General features: G+C 44.0%; 2 protein-coding genes across 6 annotated transcripts in view; one reads left to right on the plus strand and one right to left on the minus strand.

Annotated features, from left to right (window-relative positions):
* The first annotated feature begins 8,942 nt into the window (after window positions 1-8,942).
* Window positions 8,943-9,840, plus strand: Blos3 (Biogenesis of lysosome-related organelles complex 1, subunit 3). Its single transcript, XM_075878089.1, has one exon. It carries the CDS (start codon window positions 9,131-9,133, stop codon window positions 9,635-9,637), a length of 507 nt encoding a protein of 168 aa, XP_075734204.1. The 5' UTR covers window positions 8,943-9,130; the 3' UTR covers window positions 9,638-9,840.
* A 3,456-nt stretch (window positions 9,841-13,296) lies between these two features.
* The window catches only part of LOC119177087 (DNA transposase THAP9), a 100,515-nt gene continuing 88,571 nt past the window's right edge, over window positions 13,297-25,240 (minus strand). For all 5 annotated transcript variants that reach the window (XM_075878086.1, XM_075878084.1, XM_075878085.1 and 2 more), the window contains 3 exons: window positions 23,051-23,117; window positions 21,623-21,727; window positions 13,297-13,440 (listed from right to left, as the gene is read on the minus strand). In XM_075878086.1, the coding sequence (XP_075734201.1) occupies window positions 13,365-13,440; window positions 21,623-21,727; window positions 23,051-23,117 (248 nt within the window). In that variant the 3' untranslated portion in view covers window positions 13,297-13,364. The remainder of the gene's footprint in view (window positions 13,441-21,622; window positions 21,728-23,050; window positions 23,118-25,240) is intronic.

Raw genomic sequence — 25,240 nt, forward strand, 5'->3', positions numbered from 1 at the left:
TGAGGCCCTTACAGGGTTTCGGATAGACGTTATGGCCGGATTGATAAAATTGTGTGACCTCCTTAAAGGTGTAGGCGGGATTGGGTTCGAGTTCCGGATCGGTAGGGGACGAGGATGGTGCCCAGAGAGTGAGCGCGCGGGCAGCGGCATCGGCCGTCTCATTACCATCGAGGCCCGTGTGAGCCGGAGCCCATATGATAGTTCGGTGCGCGGGGGCACCTAGGTAGCTGCTGTTCAGCAAAATTTTATAAGCACGGTACGGAATGTATCCCTGTTCAATATTGCGACAGGCACCCCTTGAGTCGGTGATGATGACCCTCGAGTCCTGATCTGCGGCGGCTAGTGCGATGGCGATCTCCTCCGCGTGCGTAATGTTATGTGAACGGAATGTGAGTCCGTTTACAACGGTGTTTTGGTGGACGACCGCAGCCGTGTACCAACCACCGTGGTGCGGGCCGGAGGCGTCCACGTAGAATACTCCGAATTTGTGGCCGTAGTGTCGAGCCAAGGCTTCCGCCCGCGCGAGGCGTCGGCCACTGTAGTCGTCTCGGGTCATGTTAGCCGGAAGAGGGTGCACGTGCAAGGAGTATCGCCAAACTTCTGGAATCCGTACGCGCTCTTCCGTGTGTATTGAATGATTGATGTGTAGCCGGGCAAGGAGGCGGCGACCCGACGGTGTTTCAGAGAGTAGTATATTGGTTTGTCAAGTGCGCCTCTCTCAGCTCCTTGAAGGTGTTCACCATTCCCAAGCCCAAAAGGCGCTGGTTAGAGGTGCTGACAGGAAGGTCGAGGGCGCGCTTGTAGATTTTGCGGAGAATGACTTCGAGTGCATTCTCGTCGGATTTGCGTAGGTGGAGGTATGGAGCCGAGTACGGGACTCGGCTGGTTACGAATGCATGCGCCAGCCGCAAGGCATCTTTGCATCGTAACCCCCCGCGCTTGTTGGAAACCCGGCGGACCATCCGGCCCACTTGGTCCCCCACCTTACGCAATTTGGCCAATGTTGTGTCTGCTCTGCGATTTTTGTGTATAAAAAGCCCCAGTACTCTAATCTCATCGCGTTCGGGTATAAGGGAGAGGTCAATTTTTGTGGTGCACTTTGGTGAGGGGCGTATGTGCACGAATTCCGATTTGGACGGGGAGCACTGAAGGCCGCAGCGACGGGCATAGTCATCCACGATGTCCGCCGCTTGCTGCAGGCTTGCCTCCATGTCTCCTGCCGAGCCGTGTGACGCCCATATGGTGATGTCGTCGGCGTACAGCCCATGCTGTATGCCTTCGACTTTCGCCAGCTGAGCGGGGAGTCTCATCATTGCCACATTGAATAGGAGGGGTGAGAGGACCGCTCCCTGCGGAGTCCCTCTCGTGCCTAATCGGTAAGGGCCGTGTTCAATGTCCTGAATCCGAATGTATGATTGTCGGTCAATGAGGAATTGTTTAATATAGTTGAAAGTGTTTTGGCCACAATCCACCTGTGAGAGATGTGTTAGAATAATTTCGTGGGTCACGTTATCAAAAGCCCCCTTCAGATCCAAAGCGAGCACAACTTTGTCATTCAGGGGATACTCGACTGGATCGAGGATCTCATGGTCGAGCTGAAGCAAGACATCTTGCGCGGACCGGTGTGGGCGGAACCCGAACATGGCGTCTGCAAATGCATTTTTGGTCTCCAGGAACGCGGACAACCTGTCGCGCACCATCGTCTCCATTAATTTTCCCACACAAGAAGTAAGGGAGATGGGGCGGAGGTTGTCCGTGTTAATGGCTTTGCCCGCTTTGGGTATGAAGGTGACCAGGGCGGTCTTCCACTCAATTGGTAGGCTTGTTTTCCAGATCCAAATGGAATTGATGTAGGCAAGGAGCATGGTGTAGGCCGAGTCAGGAAGATTGGCAAGTAATTTAACGGTAATTTTATCCCTTCCCGGCACCGTTCCTCGCCTCATTTTTGCTAGGGCTGCCTTCAGGTCGTGTAACTGGAACAGTTGATCCAGCTCCACGTTCTCGGTACCTGCATACGAGTACGCCGGCCCTTGGGAGTCCTGCTGTGTGCATAGATATTGGTCTCGGAGTTTACATGCCAATTTGGCTGTGTCTCCGTCGAAGCTGTGAAATGCTCGTTGCAGATGCTTTTGTGTCTCTGTTCGAGTTTGGGTCGGATCAATCAAGGCGCGGAAGAGGCGCCAGGTACTCCGGCTGGACATTTGTCGAGCGGCCGTATTGCAACGGTCCACCCAGTTAGAGTCAGCGAGCTGGGCCGCGTTCTCTGCTGCTCGCTGGGTGAGCTCAGCGATGCGAATTTGGAGCTTTCGGTTGTGTTTTTGCCGGCGCCATCGGCGGACGAGGCAGCGCCGGGCCTCCCAGAGGGGAAGGAGATGGATAACCATCTCCTTCCCAGAGGGGAAGGAGATGGTTATCCAAACAAAACAATGAAGTAGCTTGCTTACCTTACAAAGGCGTTTGCACCGACCTGCCCATGAATTCGGCGTGCCGCACTGAGGAAGTGCGGTAGAAATTGATAGACCATGCAGGCATCTGACGGCAAAAAGGAAACCTTCAAGGTAGGCACAACGTTAACTAACAACATTCGGCGAGGAGCAGCAGAAATGAATAACCACTTTAACGAAGCTGCGTGAAAACGACGGACATGGCTTACCGTGGGCGATGGGACTTGAAAGTCTGACATCAGCGGTCGTCGTTCGTCGTTGCTTTAATATTTTGACCGACAGAAACACGTACGACATCGCCACAAGAGCGCGAGATTTCTCCGCTCGCGTGGAGGAAGGAATCCGTTTGTTCGTGACGGCCATATTTTCATTTCTAGCGCGGTGGCGGCGTCCGCTTTGAAAAAGCCGGGTGGGAGCCCGAGCTCGGGAGTAGTTGCTTTCAAAAAAAAAAGATAAAAAGCAATGCAACGTCACATTCGGTGAGAACACGGAGTGGGTGAGAAGGATTTTCTTTCCCCTCTATGTCTTTCCCGTCTTTCTTTTTCCCTCTTTCATCTCGCGCATGCGCAGACACTACAGAGACCTCAGATTCGATGTTTCAAGTCTGTAGCCTAGGAAACTGTATGCTCCTTCTAGCCACCATATCTCGGCGCACACCTCTACAAGTTGTGCCTATAGCCATTCCCCCAAGTGGTGTTCTGTGATTCCCCATCTAGGCCTTGGCTGTGCTGAGTTGTTCTGTGGTGCAGTGCAAAACACGGCATGGGAAGTCGTATGTGCTCTAGCAACGCCTCCTCTAGAAGATGCCTGCCGCATGAGAAGAAAAACGGCTGCCACACCCTTTCTCTCTTTTATTTTAGAATGTTCTCGGTCGCTAGTGTCACCTGTGACGGACGATGCAACAACGCAACACTTTGCATAGCCTCCGAAAGAGCGGTGTACAGTTGCAGGTCTCGAACAACTCTCGACTGACGCGTTCCTATGGGCCCAAGGAGGTTATACTAAACTTTCTGGAGTGGCGGAGGGGCTCCGCGGCTGACGCCACGCGCCGCCATATTGCTCAGGGCAGAAAGCGGTCGAACGCATTGTAACGCGTGCATGTGCGTGCGGCCTCTCCGTTGTTTTTCTTGAGTGCGGTGCCTCTAATCGAATGAGGCCGCTGTGGCAGACGACTTTGACCTCTTCTGAAGACGATGGTGGGCTCTTGCGCAGCATTTGGCTGCGCAAATCGCGTGAAGCAAACACCGGGGATAACTTTTCACGTGTAAGTAGCGTGCTTTGCTCGCTCGCTTTCCCTCGCATATTTTTGCGATTACGAATGCATTCGCGCGTACAAGCATTTCCCATTTACGTCCGGGTGCCATGGAGACACTGTGAAACATTTTTGTGCTTTGCAGGTTTCCCAAAGACTGCGAATTGCGCAGTGCATGGGAGCGCGCTGTGAGGCGAGAAGGTTGGACTCCGAAGAAGAATGACGTCTTGTGTTCAACGCACTTTGAAGCAGACTGCTTCGATAGAACAGGGCAAACAACGAGACTACGAGCTGGTAGCATCCCTACCAAGTTTGCAGCGTTTCCAGCGCACCTACAAAAGCCAGTGAGTACGCTTCGTGAGCTCTTCGTTTACCAAATGTAGTTATTGTAGCGTTAGCTCCGCATCTCTGGGATTTTCAGTTTCTAATATTTAGTTGCGCATTCGCTCTAAATGCCTAAATTTCTGACGCTGTCGCGTTATTCCTCTTTTTGCGTAGGAGAAAAGAAAACGAGCTCCCCCAAAAAGTCGGGAGATGCATTCGCCTCAGGAGCCTGTTTTGGATAAAGCTGCCGAAGTCTCCCCCCTGCAAACTTCCCCCCCGAAGGAGTGGTACAAGCAGAAAGTGCATGAATCGGCGAAAGAGGTACAGCAGCTGAAAAAGAAGGTCAAGACGTTGCACCAGAAGAAACGGAGACTTTCAAAACGCATTGATGCTTCTCAGGATTTGATTGAGCAGCTAAAGGAGCAGAACCTTTTGTCGGAAAAAGGGTTGGAGGTTTTCCAAGCGTCATTTTCTCCGGATATCCAGCAGCTTCTCAAGAGAACTCATGAAAAGACGAACAAATACCCCCCCAGAATTAAGAGCATTTGCACTGACGCTTCACTATTATTCGCCAAGGGCTTATGATTATGTGCGAGCTAAGTTTAACAATGCTTTGCCAAACCAGCGAACTCTTCGCGAATGGTACAAGGCAGTGAATGGTGATCCTGGCTTCACCTCAGAATCATTCGAGTTTATCAAGAACATAGTGCAAGGAAGAGATGAGCCACTGGTCGCTGCCATAATGGTTGACGACATGTCTATTAAAAAACATGTCCAACTTGTGGGCAACAAAGTTTTCGGATATGTCGACTTGGGCATGGAAATGCCAGATGACAGCCTCCCAGAAGCAACGAATGCCTGTGTTTTCATGCTGGTGGCACTCAATATGAGGCTGAAGGTGCCCCTTGGGTATTTTTTCATTGATTCTCTCTCTGGTTCTGAAAGAGCGCAGCTAACGAAAGAGTGTATCTCGCGCGTGACTTCAGCAGGTGTCATAGCAGCATCACTGACTTTTGATGGAGCGGCCTCGAACTTTTCAATGGCCAGTTTTCTTGGTGCTGATCTCCGCTGTCGTTCTCCGGGATTTAACACCTCATTCCAGTGCTTAGAAGATTGCCCAAGCAAAGTATTTGTGATTCTAGATGCCTGCCACATGATCAAGCTTGTGCGTAACTGCTTGGGATCAGTAAACCACCTCACTGATATTCAAGGGCGTAAAGTGAAGTGGTCATACATTGAAGCTCTTGAGGCCTTGCAACAAAAAGAGGGCTTGCACCTTGGAAACAAGCTGACGAAAGTTCATCTGGAGTGGGCAAAGCAAAAAATGAAGGTTCGACTGGCTGTGCAGACCCTTAGCTCATCTGTTGCTGATGCACTGGACTTCTGCGAGTATAAACTGAAGCTTCCCCAGTTTCAAGGTGCCCACGCAACAGCGGAGTTCATTCGAATCTTTGATCGCCTCTTCGATATTCTGAACTCGAGGAACCCTCTGGCGCGATCATTCAAAGCCCCACTGCGGCAGCAGAATGCAGCTTCTTGGAAATCGTTCTTCCACGAAGCCGAGGAGTATATTAGGGGGCTGAAGGATGCAAGTGGGCGACCAGTGATAGATGGACTGAAAAAAACTGGGTTTGTTGGCCTCATCATTTGCATTCGAAGTGTCACTGCCCTTTTCGATGCCCTTGTGGCCACGAAAATTTTGAAGTATCTGTTGACGCACAAGATGTCGCAAGACCATTTGGAAACGTTTTTTGGTTGTGTGAGGGGAAAGGGGGGATACAACAACAACCCCACAGCCTGCCAGTTCAGAGCCGCCTATAAGCGCCTCCTCTTCCACACAGAGGTAACATCGTCTGACGCTGGGAACTGCTGCCGAGATGTGGTGTCTATCCTGAACATGTCCAGTGCTGTCAGCCTTGCCGAGTCACCAACAGCAGTTACGTCACACAGGAGGTCGTCGCTTCTGGAGCCTGTGGATGATGAACATGACTACACTCATCGTGTGGATCTCCCCCAGAGCCTTTCAGCGGTGACGAGTGCTGTTGTGCCGTATATAGCGGGATTTGTGGCTCGCAAGGTGCGGTCTGTCACGAATTGTGAGGAGTGCTGCGCTGGAATCAAGCGAAGAACCAGACCTTGTCAGAGCAAAAAACAGAGGTGGACTTGTCGCACCATCCAAGGACGTCTTAGAGATCTGCAGTATTGCAGAAAAGGGACTGCGAGTACTACAGCATGAATGCAAGAATTTGAAATCCCTTAATACTAGCTCAGATAGCCTTTTGGTACATGTGATGACTGCAGTGTTTGAAAAAGCATTGTTCGCGCAGCTGGAGCCTCACCTGCTGGACTGTGACCCCCTTGATAACCATATATATAGCTTATCAAAGAAAATTGCCAGCGTGTACATCAGAACAAGACTTCATCACATTTCTAGGAGAATGAACCAGGAGAACTGTAACAAAAACGTGCGCACACTCCTAACAAGAGAGATTATTTTCAAAAATCTCTAAGTGCGAGAACTTGATTGATGTGTTTTTCTATTTAATTTAGCTCACTGTTAGTGTTTGATGCATTTGTTCTTTTAGTCAGAATTTTAATTTTTTGCTGGAAGATTTAACGTTTGGTTTAGTCAAATGCATCTGGTACTGAATGTGACTAACTGTAGGGTTTAACGGGCCGACGCATTGCAGGCAATGAGCCTTGCCGTAGTGGAGGGCTCCGGATTAATTTTCACCATCTGGGGATCATTAACCTGCGCCGAAATCTCGTTTTCGCTTTTCGCCTCCATTAGAAAAGTGGCCGCCGCGGCCGGTAACCGTGGTGCTGAATGTGGACAAGTGAATAAATATGGTTGTACCGTGAACCTTCAGTTTCCTTTATTGCGTTATTGGTTTCATATTTTTGTTTTCGTCTCCAGCTAGCATTCTACAACTTCTCCCGCTCTTAAATTTTATTTTCGTTGCATCTTCTCGAGCGGTAGACAACAGTGTAAACATATAATACAAACTGATATCCTATCGCATCATCTTTAACTCTCAGTGTAAGTGTCAAGAAAAAAATAAATAGGATGTATATTAGTCGTTTCAAAGTTCCCTGGCGTCCTAAGAAAAATAAAGCGGCCCTTTCATTGCTATTACAGAAGGCACGGCTGCAAGCGTACGGGGCACAACGGCGGCACAAGGCAGTCGCCGCCTCCTTCTGCCCTGAGCAATATGGCCGCCGACGGGTTTCCGGCGGCTTCACTCCGATACATGGGCGGGTATGCGGGACCGCCACTCCAGAAGTTCTAAGTATAACCTCCTTGTATGGGCCGCAGATGAAAAACGCTTAGCTGGTACCGCCCGCTGCCGTGATAATAGATGGATGGATGGATGGATGGATGGATGGATGGATGGATGGATGGATGGATGGATGGTAGGATGGATAGATGGATGGATATGGCTGTACCCTTTAGATTGTGCGGTGGCTAGCGCCATTAAGCCGTAATACCTAATGAACCTAAAATTATATTTATTTTTTTTCCTTAAAAAGTGAGTTTGAGGATTCGTACTTTGCAGTGAAGAGTTTAATTTTCACTCGTGCCTTGACTTTAGCTACCAATCAGATAACCTCCTTCTAGTTAAGTCTACCCGCTTAAAGTTTATTTTGCCCTCCCGGTCCCTAAACCCCAGTGCTTTGAAAAACTCTGCGCCATCATCCTGAACTATAGGGTGAAGCCCTTTACAGAACATTATCAAGTGTTCGGCAGTTTCTTCTTCCTCTCCACACGCACTGCATACTGTGTCTACCCCTTCGTATTTGGCCCGATATGTCTTGGTTCGCATTACTCCCGTCCTGGCCTCAAACAGTAGAGAACTACCCCGAGTATTATCATGGATCCTTCCCTTGGCAATTTCCTGCTTAAAAGTTCGATAGATCTCTAGTGCGGACTTCTTAATCATGCCAATTCTCCACATGTCAGTCTCCGTTTCCTTCACTTTCTTCTTAACCGATAGTTCTTTTTGGTTTGGCCACCTGCTGTTTTCTGGGTATTTACCAGTCAACTTCCTGGTTCGCTTCCTCCATTTTGTATCGACATTCTTCATGTACAAGTAGCTGAAAACCTTCCTAGCCCAACGCTCTTCCCCCATTTCTCTCAATCGCTTCTCAAATTTTATCTTGCTGCTAGCTTCCCTGCCCTCAAATGATGTCCATCCCATATCACCTTGTACTCCCTGATTTGGTGTATTCCCGTGAGCTCCTAAAGCAAGCCTACCTATTCCACGTTGCTTAATTTCTAATCTTGCTTGAACTTCTGATCTCATGCACAAGACGGCATTGCCGAACGTCAGCCCAGGAACCATGACCCCTTTCCATATTCCTCTCACAACATCATACCTATTGTAATTCCACAGTGCCCTATTTTTCATGACTGCTGCATTCCTGTTACCTTTAGTCGTCACGTATATTTCGTGTTCCCTCAGATACTCGGTCCCATTGCTTATCCATACGCCCAGATATTTGTATTTATCTGTTATCTCTAGCGTGACCTCCTGTATTCTAAGCTCACTACCTTCGTTGTCATTGAAAATCATGACTGCTGATTTTTTCCTTACTGAATCTAAAATCTAACCTATCTCCATAATCACCGCAGATGTCCATCAATCTCTGCAAATCTTCCTTGTTGTTGGCCATTAGCACTATATCATCTGCGTACATTAATGCTGGTAGTGCCTGATCAATAAGTTCTCCTTGTTTGACTAAAGAAAGGTTGAAGCCCAGTCCACTTCCCTCTAATTTTGCCTCTAATCCTTGTAGGTATCATCATGAATAATAAGGGTGACAGAGAGCACCTCTAAACAATGCCAATAGTCTCGGTCGCGAGCGCACCGCGCGGCGCTTGCTCAAAACTGCAGGCAGGCCAACTCCGCTGGGAGCGCGAGCCATTCCCCAGGCATTGTTTAGAGGAGGCGTTGGCTCTAGTAACCGCCGCGCACCGGCGTTAGAAGTTTCTGTATTTGCCTTTTTATGATTTTTTTTTCTACCGCTTCCCTACTCTAGTGTGGCTCATTCTTGCCACCCTACCTACGCCGGGGCAACGAGCTCCTCAGTTGGCTCTTCAGAAGGAAGTATGGCTTCTGAAGCAACAGACGCCGTGTTGATCGCGGCGGCAGAGCCGCCGACTCTCAGCAGCGGTCAGCAAGCTACTGTAGTGTGCGGGGAAGCTTCAGAATCGGACGACGAGGACCTCAGCGTTTCGATCAGTACAGTCGCCAGCGATCTCAGCTTGTTGAGTGCCAGTGAAAGTGTTACATCGAGCGAGCGTCGATCTGCGGAGCCTAGCCAGCACAGGACACTTCTGCACCGAAAACTCCGTGAACGCAACGCAAGCTTGCGCAAGAGCGTATGCGAACTGTTACAGCATCCATATCAGAACGCTGCTCGCGAACTTGGGGCAATTTCTCAAAATCTTGTTCGTTCGCATCAACTTCTGCAAGAAGTGTCTACCTCCCTCAGGAAACTGACCAACGAGCTCTTCCAGATTGAGGACAAACTCGACACTATACAGCACTGCAGTGTCATTCCAGAGATAACGATTCCGCCGCCTAATCCCCGAGTGTCACCAGAATGCCTGTGACTGTGTCTTAGTAGTGCGAACATCTAATAAGCGATACGATAATATTGGTAATCGCCAACATGGTTAATGTGAGAGGCCTCTTGCGCCTGTCATGTTGCTTAAGTACCACTGGTTGCCGAGATTTGTTTGCACGTGCTTCGATTGCTGTCGCTAATAATAAGACAACTACGCTCATTGCAATTAAATACTTTATTTACTGCAGAGACTCGGCTGTTCAAAAATATAACAGTTTCTGTGAGCACCTTGTGTGACTGCAAGAACATCGACACTAATTTGAATGGCTGTTTCAAATCTGGCAGTGCTGCTTAAGCATGTTTACAAAGTTTTGAACAGAAGGCTTTAACATTCTGCAACACTTCCAGCTGTTGCAATTTCCAATAGTATGAAGCCTATTATACACTTGGTATTTTCTTTACATGCAAATTTTTACGCCCGTTCTTAGAGCATCCGAAGACGCCCACATGTAGAGCATAGTGCACATCTGCATGGAAGACTGCATGAGCCGTAAGGACTAGCAGGCTAGAGATGTGCTCTCTAGGTTAAGCTTTCATCCTTTCCCTTCTTTAAACAGCATATAAAGGGGGTATGGTTGGGTATACAGACCAATAAAACCATTTTTTTTATTTCATTGCTAAAAAAATAATACACACCTTGAGGAAAAAAAACCATGCATCGACTATCACGTTAAAGTGCTCCAAGCCATTTAAAAATGGCACCCGAGACTGATATGCAGGCTGTTTTCTAACACTGTTTGTGCGTCTATACATATCTTTAACAATAATTGTGGCCTGATTGGTTGAACATATTTACTTCCTACCATTTTCATACTTTTTGATCAGAAATGTCCCACTCAATGCATTTTCAAAAGAATTACAACTGTATGTTGTGAGCATGTTTCACGGGCATTTTTTTTATGATCAGTTTTTTTTAACATTTGCTGAACTTTATGTACCTTTCCTGAATAACTATCCGACTAATCGGACTCAATTTTTTTTCATTATACCTAAATTCCTTCCAAACAACCTGAACCTAAAACATTTACTAACTGTTCCAATTCACAATAAAGAATAAAAAAAGATTAATAAGAAAGTATCCCTAATGACACATCACAAAAGAGGATAATTTTTTTTCTCTTGTGAAATAAATATAAGAGCCATTTTTAATAGGTTTTTATTAATACCACAATAATGTTGAATGAGTGTGCCAAATATCATGGTCATACTATTCTTGGTTTTTGAGGAAAGGTAAATTGAATTTTGTTCACTAGTCTGAAATTCAGTTCTCCAAGAAAAGCAAGAAGGCAAAGCTACAGGGTTAGACATTTAATACATTGAACGCCAATATCTCTCTTATTAAGCACGCAAAACTTCAGCTGAAAATATGGTACAGTTCTAAACATATAAAGCTGAAACCAGGATCACCTGCTTACTCTGCTGACATCAAATTTCCTCATGCCAGGATTTTTGCGTCAGCGAATAGCTATAGACCTCGTAGCAGCAATTCGTGACCTAAAACACAACTAAGGGATGAATAACTATCACTTTTATTAATTTATATCGCTGGTATCTAGCACTATTCAAAACAGCCGGCAATCCCACCATTTTTAGCGCTGGGAGCACCAGAAGTGGCGCTACCTCGCGGTCACTTCCAAATCACGCCACAGCTGACCACTTCACAGAAAATAGTAACGTCAGGCTCAGCCGCTCCGCAAAGATTTCGTCTGCTAGGCGGACACACTCAGTCATGCCTTGTCACCTGCATTGCTGTCGTCTCCGTACAAAGTGTCGACTCGGGTTCAATACAATAGTCTGGAGCTTGGAATCCCTGCAATTTGTGACGTCGCGAATTATTTTTGCTTCGATCGACTTTTTGCAGAACAGTGATTCCAAAATGGACGTCGTTCCAAGCAGCACTGCAGAGGTGCCGGAGGATGCACGCTTCAGCCATGCTCGCTCGTGTGTCTCAGCTATATTGTTGTGTTTTGGCGTGCAAAACATTCAGGTATACGCAGGGGGGTTAGTGCAATATAGCTATCACGAATGAGGATCAGCGAATAAATAGAATACGTTTCCTGCTTGCCAAGAGGATCAGCGAATAAATAGAATACGTTTCCTGCTTGCCAAGTTCTTTTTTGCGCCTCCAGACGGCCCCACCTATCCAGCCTCTCGCAGTTAACACGATAGTATTACCACTTTTACGTGGACTCAAAGTCTACAGATGAACTAAAATTCAACGATACCTGCGTGTTACTTGTTAGCGATGATATCGAACTATACGCTGTTCCACTTTTGATAGCTTGTAGTCGTGTTGATGTACAACACATACGTGATATGAAAAGACACCCTCATTGCACTTTTTCCGTGCTTCGCACTAGACGACTACAACTCACCTGCAACTCACGATTCCCCGACATGCCTCCGTAGCTCTTCTACGCTGTTTGACATCAAATTAAAATAACTTCCACGCAATGGATTCCGTTCAAATTTGGCCAAGAACACCTATGCATGCCAAGCGATTGAATGATGGGCACATCTTGATCTTGAAATTTGATGTCTGTGCTCCTTTAAGCTTGTTCAGGGGGTGCAGCACAAAGCAGGAAAGAGGTACACAGAAAAAATCCAGCAGATCCCATGCACTGTAGAAACCAATTTAACAGGAAGCAGTCACTGAGGAGCAGCATACACCATATTGTTTGTGTATCAGGCAAATCAAGACATTAATGCCATGACATGTTCACTATCACACGTTCATCATGCATGCAGTGGTGCACAATCTCTTGTATACAATGGTGATGAAACATATTGTGGTATGCACGGCCAGCTATTTGTTCTTCATACAATCATGTCATGCCATACTAATTATCACATATATCAAGTTAATTAAATGGCCATGAGCTCACCAAGACAGTGTCATATCATGATGTACATTGCATGCATTTTATGATTTCATGTCACCAACTGCCATTTATGTTCATCATAGAATCATGTCATACCATACCACTTGAATTATAGTATACCGAGCTAGCAAAACGGCCGTAAGTGAACTATGAGCATGGCATGTAAATCAAGCGGCACGTGAAATGGGTGTCGCAATTTTCATGTTGCTACATGCCAATCATGTGGCTCAAAGTCGGGTCATGCCATACAACTTTTGGTGCATATTCATTCAATGAAACAAACACGAGGGCAGAAAGTCGTTGGTTTATAGATAGATGCACACAAAGTGGCAGAAGTTCGCTAAAAAATGCTTCATATTTAAAAACAAGGATGAACACTGCATGGCAACTAAAGTTTTGTTGTTTGATACAGACATACAGGAAACAGAACAAACGTGTCTGTATTAAACGAAGCTTTAGCAGTGACTGCTTGACCTTATTTTCATGCACTTTAGTCCTGCTTCACAGTGCACTCCCTTGGCAATATGGAAAGCCAACTAATTCAAATCACTATCCTTTTTAATAAACAGTTATGCCAGGTAAGGAGAAAAAATTATGTGCTTTCTTGGGCAAATGTGGCTGAACAAGCACTTTTCCCAATTCAATATTAGCTTGGGACTAAGATTGAAGCTTGCCTAGTGTTGGAAGAATTTTACAAATTGCTGAAGGTAATGAATGTGAACATAAGCAATTGAGTTTCCAGCTCTTAAATAAAAAACACAGGTGCAGTAATTTGTTTTATAGACTAGCATCAGATAAGTTTAAAAACAATTAAAAGCTTGGTCGTCAGGTTCAAGGCAGAGATTCCAGGTATTTGAAGGCCATCAGGACTGATGCTAAGCAGTACCCTTCTTCTCCAAGCATGTACCTATAAGAAAAATCATTTCGTCTTAAATTACATTCAACATAATTGGCTGCATTCATTAACTTGATTCCCTTCAAAGCCTTTTAGGTATAGAAACTATTACTGCAGTTATTAAAATGCATCTACAGATACCATTAGTGTGTCAAACATTTGCAGATTTTAATAAATGGCAGCAAAAGTTTACATACAATAATGTCTCAACTACTACTTTACTGTAAAGTCACTGTGAAAAGTCGTATCCACTTACATAAGTTTTGCCTGAAGCTAAAGCTGCTTTGAAATTCAAACACGTTGGTGTCAGGTTAGCATGAGAAAGCTTGCAGATTTTATAATATTCAGTAAACAGCAAAGCCTATATTTATTCTCTGTGGGCCTTGATAGAACTAATAAAGAAGAGTAGGATGACAATATGAAGTTGGAAATGTCACTGATATCAGTGATAGAACCAGGAAGGTTGTTCCAATCAGTATTGGTACATGGGATGAAGGAACTGGGGAAAACACTCAAGCTGCAAATTTGCACTCCAACCTTGAACCGATGGACAATGCATGACATTCCTTAGGTTCTGAACTGAAGTGTAATAAACCTAATTAAAAACACACACACTGTAACATGTGTCGGAAATCATGACAAGTTCATTTCATAGCTGAGACAATAGTGTGACAAGAATGATTGAATTTATAGATACCAATGGTCAGTCAGAACAATGAAGTAGATGTGAAGTGAAACGAAATTTAGCCAAAGGCAGCAGAATGTTAACCAGACAGATGAAATAAAGAAATTTTCAGACATGAAATTAACAGCTGGTGTGGTACAAAATTATATCATACAAGGGATCTTATCTGCCCACATTTCAAAACATTACAATTAATTTTCTATTCATTCTTTCTGCAACATAAAATGGCCAATCCGAGGAATAATGGTGCTATTTGAGCCCTGTCCGAGTCAATGACAAAGAGCAAAAACATTGGAAGATGATGTGAATTTGCACAAAATCAACATTGTGGTCAATATTTTCAATTATTTATGTATCACTTCATTTTTACTATTTTTGATCTTCTTCAATGGCTTGGATGCCGCTGTTCTGCCACAAGTACTAGCTGCTTGTATGGTACATACGATAAAAAAAATCACATTGTTAAACAAATATGGCCCCTGCTTCCAGAACTATGAATACAGTTAATTCTTCATACATATTGTGGCCGCTGATGCAACATAACTTCAGTCGCTCATCAAGTGCGTATACCTTACCATGCCCAGACTGCCACGTTTCGCAACGCACAGTCGGGTTCACGCTAGCGGGCTTCTTGGCAGCGGTGTGGTGCTATCTAAGACGGACTGCCCGAAGTAGTTTTCACATGGCAGTAGAATGATATGTAGTATTGATAGACGGACTGGTAACAGCATACTAAAAATGTAATTTACCTCCTTGTTCAACAGTGTGCAATAGAATAAGCCCCTTGAGTGTTCTTAAGGTCACTTGTAAACACCGTGACTCGCTATCTGGCGAAACAGCACTTGGTGTTCCTAAAGCAACATTGTGATTTTTGCCTCATAATCAAATTACTGCTCTGGTATTTAAAAACCCAGATATGATTATATCCGACGAAACCTTATAATTTGTACTTTTAAGTTTCTGCTACAAAGCAAATGAGGGTAGTTGGTGTTCATGCAGCTTTGGTTAAACGAGTCTACCCAAATTCATTGCTGTAATCAATAAGCATATAATGAGCAATCAATAAATAAGCAATCAATAAGCATACGTTGACAGAAACAACTCAAGCCAAAATATAGGCTTTGGTTCACTGAAATGACCTTCCAGATAAAAAAAATTATGAAGATCCAGCACACACACTGTAACCTATGAGAATATAAGCTTCAGTAAAGCACTTAATTAAACCATACACAACTAATTTTCATTCCGTGAAATGTGTGTTCTCATGCAAATGCTTATGGAATACACTATTAACAAGCTATGCTGCAATGCAAAGACTAATGCAGGTGAATGCTTAGTGTTTGATATTTATGCACAGATATCGCAAGGATGAAGGTGAAATATGACACTTGCTGAGCAAAGAATGGTGGTAAGGGGTGTTGGCTCAGGGAAATAAGACACATCATTATACATTCAAGGGCACCAGGTAGGCCCTATGGGCCAGCCTCTCGCACTCCGTCGGAGGTGCCACCGCTCTCAGAGTGCGCAGTGCCAATGTAGCAACTTAACGCATTTTGTTTCCTTCCCGGCGCGTAGCTTGAAGATGTGTGCGAAGAAAGCTGGTGCGTGACAATGGCCATGCATAACGAGCCCCGCTTGCTGCTTAGTGCCTATGAACGAACAGCAAACATCCAGGAATACTTCAGACAAAGTACCATAGTTTGCTTCGTGGTGGTGACTTGTACGCCGCCAATCGTTTATTGGGTGAAAGAACTCTACAGTGCCATAGGTGCAACGGATATTTTCGAAAAACAGGTCGCACGAATGAGTGTACAATGCGACCCGTGTTAGGAAGTTGGTAAACTGTTTTTTCTTAGCAGGTGGTAGAAAATACTTTTATCAGCAGCCTGGCACGTCACTTTTTCTATGATCGTCGCACATTTGCAGAAAGCTGGGGTAGTGTAAATGATATATTAGCAGCGATAAAAGGACAGAGATAGCATGATGCGCTCGCCTCTTTGTTTTCTAGCTCTGTTATTACGTCCAACTAGAGCATCAACTTCTGCGCGGTGGCCGATTGTGTTACGGAACTCTCCTCGAAGTTTTATTTTTGATATGGCACAGATCTGGGCGCAAGCATTCAAGAGACTGGTTCCATTCTCTGGATTGCCTAAGAACACTTACGCCTGTGCAGGCATATACCAAGTGTGTGCCTTTATTCTGCTGGTTATCAGCGCAAGAAATAAAATTGTGCAAGCAGAAATCCTGTGAGATACAGGGTTTCACAGCCATTAAATCCAGCCCCTGCATGGCTAAATTTAATGGCTTGTGCAAGAACGACTAGGAGCTAGCACTGTATGTCAACCACAACCAACGCACCTCCTCTACTGACCTGAAGTGTGCTTAGCACAAGCCACCGACCAGTGCTTGACAGAAGAAAAAATTCCATCAGGCAACTGTGAGCGTCTGTTTACATCTTGCGAAAACATATTTCTCAATATGTGCAATTGTGTTTAGGTTGAACCATCATAAAGACTATCCTGAGGCTTCTCAGCCCAACAGATGTGCACAGCGAACAAATTTGGCACTGCAGATGACTGTTTTACATCGCACTGGTTGCCACCAATCTCCATTTGGGGTAACCATAATAAAATAAGCAATAAAACCAACAATGTTTTAGCATTACCTGAAACAGTAGCATAGTCAGAAATTTCTTTTCAGCGGGGGTTCAACCGTACTTTTTATGCACTTGTGCATGCCTTTGAATGTACACGTGTATATTACACACGCACAATTTAAGAAAATTGGGGGAGGGGGTGGATGAGTTGTGTGATGAATTTTGCCCTACCCTGTGCATTCAGCACATTTAGACACAATGGCACGTCTAAACAAGCCAAGTGACACGGCTACTCAATTAAAATAGCTGTATGTCATAGAGGCACCTGTGAGCTTGCATGCTTACACATTTTGCGTCATTATTTATTCTTTTATAAGGCAGAGGAGAAGTGCACTCACTGAAACTACTCTGTCAGTCAATTTCAGTGCTTTTTTTCAGGTGACAGCCTTAGATGCCTCATCAAATGCAAAATTTTACCATCAGTGTCACGCATCAGTGGCACCTCGTGTCCCGCGGTGTTGGGGATGAGTAATGCAAAAATAATCATCACATGATGTAATGTCAGGTGATAATATAAAACCCTCATCACTGAGAAAAGAACACTTCAAAGGGGTTGTGAACCACCGCTAGAAATTTGTGCCTATTCTATAAATAGCATAGTAAACACTACTATGAACAGCTCAGCCTAACTTTGAATAAAATGTGCACGATACATCGAGTTGTCAAGCAAAGCGCTAAGTTGCCACTTTCCCATGTGCCCTCTCTTCATACAGAGGCTTGCCCTCATTTTCTTCAAAGTGGCAGGCATCGGCTCCATTTCGATATTAAGCAGATTGTTGCTACTGGCCGACAGTTGACATGAATAAAGAGCAGTGTTTCAATCAGATGTGCTTCATGTCATGAAATTCTGACACACAGGGTTCATGCTCATTTACATGACAAAAATTCAAGGGTTTTCAAGGCTATGTGTGCGAATTTTCAAGGACCACATTGACTGTTAGAAACCATATTAACACGTGCTCAGGGGAGGTTAAAGGCATGAAATGACCAGAACTCATTGAAAAATGGTAACATCACTAGAGAAGACATCAAAAACATGGCTCCAATGACGTTTTCTTTCTAGACAACTTTCAATCAATTTCGTAAAGTTGCATAGGTAATCACTAGGACACAAGTTGCAAACTTTTAGTCAGATAGGAAACACTAAGAAACAGTTGTTACGCAATGCCTTGTTGCTTTTTCTGAATTTTCATACCAATATTTACTATCTCGTGCTGCTTGGTTTTGCCAGTCTTCCTAAGGTTGTTTGACTTGATGATGCACATCAGGTCGCTAATTGTTTCTGCATATTCTACATACGAGCCTGCTGTAGCTGTTGATTCCTTAAAGAGACACTAAAGTCAAATAACAATTTACGTCAGAGTGCTCAATGTATGACAACATCTAAAACGACAATATTATCAACAATAGTTCCCTACTGGCCAATAAATTAAGGTAAATGCACAAGAACACATGCGCCGCAGTACATTCTCAAAATTATCCTAATGACATCAGACGAACTGCCTACAATGAACCACTAGTAATCGATCCAGCTGCACTAAATAAATAACCTTTCGTACATCAAAAGACACAATGAAATGCTGCTTGATAATTTCTGTTTGATTAATATAAAAATAGAACCACAGGACGTCACTAACGAGGAATGTAGCTGTTGATTCCTTAAAGAGAAACTAAAGTCAAATAACAATTTACGTCAGAGTGCTCGATGTATGACATCTAAAATGACAATATTATCAACAATAGTTCCCTACTGACCGAGAAATTAAGGTAAATGCACAAGACTACATGTGCTGCAGTAGGACATTCTCAAAATGATCCCAATGGTGTTACACGAGCCACCTACAATTAATCATTAGTAATCATCCTAGCTGCACTAAATAAAGAACCTTCCGTGCACTAAGAGATACAATAAAATACTGCTTGTTCGTTTCTGTTAGATTCATAGCAAAAAGAACCCCCGAACGTTACTATGGAGAATGGCACGAGTGGTTCAAAAATTCAATTTTCGCATTGTTACAGTGGACAGGTTGTGCCATCTAATGTAGCACAGTTGAACCAAAACACGTCTCCCATCTCGGAGTCAATGGCAGAAAATTTATCAATGACCATCGTTGCTGCTGTGGCTCCCGCTGCTTTTGTTCTGTCTACTAGTATCAGTGATCGTGCAGTAAAGCCGGGCAACATTGTTCAAACAGAGACGTGAGTCGGTCAGCTTCTTGAGGCGGGTAATTCGAAGTGCGCTAACCCAATGCGGGCCACTTTATTTCAAAATAAGCGCTTTCTTGGCACAAAACACTAAGAGGTGTCTAGACTGCTATTTCAACTATCAACGTTGACTTTATAGTTGCCTTTAGTGTCCCTTTAACAGCGGCTCCTAGTTTCTTTTACTTTTTTAAAAGCATTTCGACCTCCTCCTCAACGCAACATTTCTTTCTGTGTTTTTTATCCTCCTGCTCCAGCCTTTTTTAAGTTTCCAGAAATGCATGGTGTTGTTCTGTGCAGAAGCTACTGATGTTCTCGATTCTTTTGTGACGGGCACATTGCATATGCCACCTGCTACACTTACGGCATTATAAATAGTCAGCTGTAAAATGTGTGACAATATTTAATTTTAAAAAAAATAAAGGATTTTCAAGTAGTTAAGAAATTCCAGCACTTTCAAGGCCCCGAAAACAAACTTTTCAAATTCAAGGGTTTTCAAGGATTTCAAGGACCCGCATGAACCCTGACACAATAGCAACACTAGGGCGCACTAGGGTGAAATACAATTCATGACATGCTGCTGATAAAGCTTCTAGTCCCTTCGTCACTCCTCCCAGTAGTTCTCAGTGCACTCCTTGGGATGAAAGAAGAGCAAAAACACCTAAAGCATGGAAGAAAGTAACTCCACTCATTCATAATAAGTTCAAAAAATTTTGACAAGGAATAAACATTGATAGTAAAGTCATTTGTTAATTAATATGAAAACCATTTAAGGGCCTCTATTAAAATATTCATGAAACTTAAGTGTGAGGCATCACATAGATAATAAACACCATAAAACAGAGGTAGACAGAGCAAAAAGACAACAGAAGGTACTGACACACTACACAGCCTGGACATGCAGCTTGCAAGTCCCATGTGCCACTTTTATGTACAGGGGCGTCCAATTCTACCTTGAACACCGCACCGCGCGGCCAGTGCTCCGCAAGGCACCTTATGTGGGTGCTTGAAGAACTAACGCACAAGCACAGTGACGGCTGTAGGTGGCGCCTTCAGCGCGATGGCTCCATCGAATTGCGCTTGCTTTGCCGTGGAGCTGACTTCGCTCTAAATATGCGCAAGCAACTTAGAATCATGCACGATTTACGATACACCCAGTGAGAACGCCTGGTGCTAGCTAGCTTTTGCTCCTGATGTTTTCTTTATATTCTGCATGTGATGTCACAAGTGATAAACCTTGGCCCTTGCATGGGTAAAATCTCGAAGGCCCGCTGGCGTTCCCACTACTATACTATTTAGCTCTTTCGGTCTAATCAGAACATTCCCGTAACTGACAATTGTTTTCATGAGCTGATAGACTGTGTATTAAAGTCGAGAATAAAATAAACATAAGTTTGAATATGCTGCGAATTGAAGAAAATTTTCCATGCTGTACTACAATTTTGAGCCAAGAAAGGAAAAAAGCGATGTGGGGGCCTTAAGTCACGTAGCTATAAAAAAAGAATGAAGCTTGATTCAGTGCCTGCGAACAGAAGTTAAGATTTGACAAGGGTGGTTCTTCAGAGCACCGACTGCTAAAACTATATTTGTACACTTTTTAATTTGCCTGCAAGAATGGTATGGAGAAGCTCGGTTGCAAATGTGTAAAAATTAGGGTGGAATGTTGGGGACATACAGGCTAGCGCATGAAGGCAACGGTGCTGGTAACACCCAAATAATATGCCACTACTCTGAAATGGGCAAAATGCCCACATCATTTTGTTTTCATGTCACTAACAAATAGAAACTTTTCAACATTCAAAGCTGTTACGTAGGACATTACCATGTATTGATCGCCAATTATTGGCATGCCTAACCTTTAGGCTGATCAAAACCAATCGCATGAGCAGGGGAACATTCTGGCAACTGCTAACTAAGCAGTGGCATAACACGGGGGTGGGGAATCGGGACCACATACTTCCTTCCCCCCCTTTTGATTTTTCTTTTGCTTGGCATTCTGAGTGCGAAATTGCTATCTGCTTGCTTGGCCCCCACTTTGGATCAAGATGGTGACATCCCCCTACCCCCGCAAAAAAAGATTTCTAGCTTTGCCCCTGCAAATGAGTAGCTTTGCTGTGGGAGATACAGCACAGTTTGGATATTTTATGCATGGGTGGGCTAAGGTTTATTACTTGTGAAATCACATGCAGAAAAAAAAATACACTAGGCGTAAAAGTTCGGCAAGAGAAGGAGCTGTCGCTGCTACTCTCGAGTAGCGTGCCGCATTAGCGATTTGCATGGACATAGCAAGAGTGAAGTTACCTTCACAGCAAAGCAAGCACGATTCGGGGGAGCCGGCACGTTTAGCAAACAATGTGGCGAAGACCCCACCTGTAGCCATCACTACACTTGCGCGTCAGTTTGGCAAGTGTCCACAAGAGGCGCTACGCGGAGCGCTGGCCACACAGGGAAGTGTTCAAGGTGGAAGCGGACATCTCTGTACACTTTCTTGTATTGTGTTCTTTTACAGGCTCCACTACAGAAACTAACCTGCAAGTGGCTCTTATATGTGCCATCGGGTGACATGACTGAAGAGAGGAAAAGGTGATCCCACATTCATAAGTTTGAGTCCAATCACAAGCTAGCAAAATTAAAGCAATGTTGGAACTCACCTGGAATCTAGTACTTGCTCAAGTGCAAGGTACTCTGAATACAGCTGTGGTATCTTTGATTGCACTAAGATATAACTCAATGCAGGAATGAGGTCGTCAGCTCCCCTACAAACAGAAGAATCCAATGAACTGTCATCATTATGGCAACCAGGGTACAGTCAAATAATTCAAAAAAGAGAAACTGTTTGAAACATTTTGAATCCAGTAAGTCAAGTAGCAACACTTTGGTCGCTTCATAAAAAGCAAGTCTTCGCTTAGCAAATGGGGCTAATCATTTACATAATGCCTTAAAAATTTCAATGCAGGCATAGTGAATGAGAATGCATTCATTTTTATTATGAGGATTAATGCAAGGTAATAAACAATAGGAGCAATGTGTCACCAACAAAATAATAAGGTACCAACCAGTTAGGTGTCGAACTATCCTCAGCTAGCAGGCTGCAATCATAAAATTTATTCTCCCACAAGGGCAGGAACAGTGAAAAAAGTTGGAATGGGGAGAAGGGTGGACTACATGTCAGCTACTTTTGCCACTTGAAATATATTGCAATTGATTTCCCGAATGACTGAAGTGTGGACGACGATTCTGAAGTTTTTGATCCATGGACAGATCTAACACATGATGAGTGCATGGAGAGCGTCACTGAATAAATAAATAGTAAATAAATAAGCTTGAGACCAGCCGTAAGTGTGCAGCTCATAAAAAAATGTGCGACAAAGACTGTTATGTATGAGCCAGGCCACTAGCGAGAGGTCTACAGGCCACTTTGTAAATAAAAAAGACGTGCCAACCAATAAACTTTAAAAGAAAATTTTTGTGACACCACGATAAACAATCTTGAGATCAGCGTGATAGAGTGGTTATGTTCCAGAGTTCCACGACTGAGATGGTGGGTGCAATGTGGCTTTGTGGGTGAAGTTAAATATGGTTCTAGTGAAGCAAAACATTTTAAACTGAATTTGCCAATTTTATCCCCATGTTAGCACACTAATACATGGTTAAAACCACACCCAATACTAAATAATTGTGGTAATCTTAATCAAATGCCCTTGATGACACTCTCATGGGACATTACATAGCAAGAACTATTGAAATGGTGTAACACTTCTGCTACTCATATAGCAAATGCACTTCAAAACTACAAGAGATGAAACTTACGCTGATCTCTAACAGCAAAATGTGATGAAACAATTTTTTTTCACAGCAAAGGTGGTGCTTTACCAGTGCCCCTTCAAGCATGGCACTCATTTTTACGAGAAAGGCAGAGGGTTTCATTCAATGAATTGCTTCCTTGTTACATCCTTCATGTCTGCTTTGTTAATTTATATTGGTTTCACCGACCTATACACACCAAGACAAATTTCCCTACGAGTACTAAATCACAGAGTATAGCCCTGCTCAGAAAAAATTGCTTTCAACAAACTCACATGAGCTTCCTATGGTGATCGTCTTCGCTTGAAATAGCTTCTGTACAAACCAGCCGTGTGACATGAACTACAAAAACGATGGAAGGAAAAGAATCATCATTTAGAGACAGGAGCTATTTTGGGTACATGTGTGTGCACCAAAATCAGCTTTTACACAAAGCACACATAAAAGTGAGAACTTATGGCACAAGCCATAGCTATGCTTTGACTCAAACATTCCTTTATTGTTGAACTGAATTTGCACCTCACCTGCACTGACCATAGTAGTATGCTCAGAACATACTAGTTTAATATAACCTAAATTTCAAAATTGTTAGACATTTATTTGCTCAAAACATTTTAAGAATAATACTGAGACAGGGTTCAGTAAAAGTCTATTAAATGGGATGTCTATTTCAGCATGCACTGGTGAGTTAAAGAGCTTGGGGACAGAGTTGATCATCACTGGTGGCTTTCAAGCCTACCCAATTTGCACACACTGAAATACATAGTCCACTAAATAAATACTTGCAGAATACCATCTCCAGATAACACATTGTAACAGGCATTATAAAAATATTATGCCAGAATTCTATATCAATGATAAAATGCTGTATTTAATAACTTTGAAGATGCTGATTAATATGAAAGATTTTAAGCGCTTCACCAGGAGCTTATCAAAATACTATATTTGTGTGAAATAGTAGTGCAGCACATGGCACTACAGAAGAATCTACTATACAAAAGATAATGAGGATTCACTCAGAAAAAGCATGCACAAACCTTTGAAAGTTATTAGCTTACACATAAGAAATCTATAAATATATGTACATGGCATTTTTTAGACAACACAGATTAAAAATAAAATTTAGACGATTCTGTGATTTTCACACATGAACTCTAGGTTGAGGTGGAAACACTCTGCTGCAACGACATTGAGATGAATAACTAACAACAAATTATTGACCAGATTTTTACATTACAAAGTTGTGGTACATCCAATTTTAATGGCACATCTATTTTTCCAAATATCACACAAGTTTCATGTAGCTTGAGATATTCATCATATTTCAAGGGCGAAATCACAACCGGTACACACAAATCGCACCTGGTATGTACCTACTGTTGTGAGCAACGCCAGAGCTGACGAGGGAGCGGCGCTCTTTTAATCCTCAAACAAGTAGCCAACCGGCTGGCTGTCTATACCCTCCAGGTATTGTCCCTCCTAGCCGGAGGATGAGACGTCGTGCCGCCACGACGCCGTAAGCCATTCGAGAGAGGACAACAAATACAGCAACTTCCCTGGAAGAGACCGCGGCGGCTGCCGCGAATCACCCCGCTAATTAAGCGAACAGATCGGCGGACCCTTTGATGTATGCTGTCATGAGCTTGGGACCCCTCGACCAGCGGTACACACACGACCAGGAAGAGCCCCGCTGGCTCCACCTTGGAGTGCAGTGATCACGCCTCAATATTGGACGTTCACGTGGGCCGTGCATGCTCGTCCCCCTCGTCCATTGTGTGTGATCTGTGATTGGACAGTACCATCTGCACATGTTTCCTGATCCTGAGAACATACCCTTTATAATAAGCCACCTGGCTCATTGGAAGGAGCGCCATGTAGAGCAATGCCAGATTTGAAAGCTCAACATGTAAGAAAGAGCTCGTCAAGTACGAGAGCTCACCATGTATATAATGTAAATAAACCTTCTTCAAGTCTCTCTTCCTCCTGCCTCGACAACTTTATCCCGTACCTCCGGTGCCTGCAAAACCCGGTCATAACAACTGGTGATTAGCGGTGGGATACGAAGCTACAAGTGACAACAACAGTCGGCCCAGGAAAAGCAGCTGGCTCGAGACATGGATCACGTATGGGTGAGTACTTGGCTTTTCCTTTGAGTGAACCAGGTTCTAAAAGAAGGTAAATTTTAGAACTGGTAGTTAACTTTGCCGAAAGACTCAGTGTCGCCGTTTCGGGAAGTTATTTTTGGAAGTAGCGTGCACTCAGTACGATCATGGACTTACAGGAGCTACAGAAGTCAGATTTGTTGCGGTTGTGTGAGAAATCGGGAATCGATACAAGGGGTTTGGCACGAAAACCTATAATCATACAAGCGAATAATGATTTGGTGGCTGATAATGAGGAACTAAGTGAAGAATGGGACCTCATCATTGAAAGAAAGTTAAGAGCAGCTCAGATGGAAGGAAAGG

This window comes from Rhipicephalus microplus, chromosome X (genome assembly GCF_043290135.1).
Source record: "Rhipicephalus microplus isolate Deutch F79 chromosome X, USDA_Rmic, whole genome shotgun sequence".
NCBI classification, from domain to species: domain Eukaryota; kingdom Metazoa; phylum Arthropoda; class Arachnida; order Ixodida; family Ixodidae; genus Rhipicephalus; species Rhipicephalus microplus.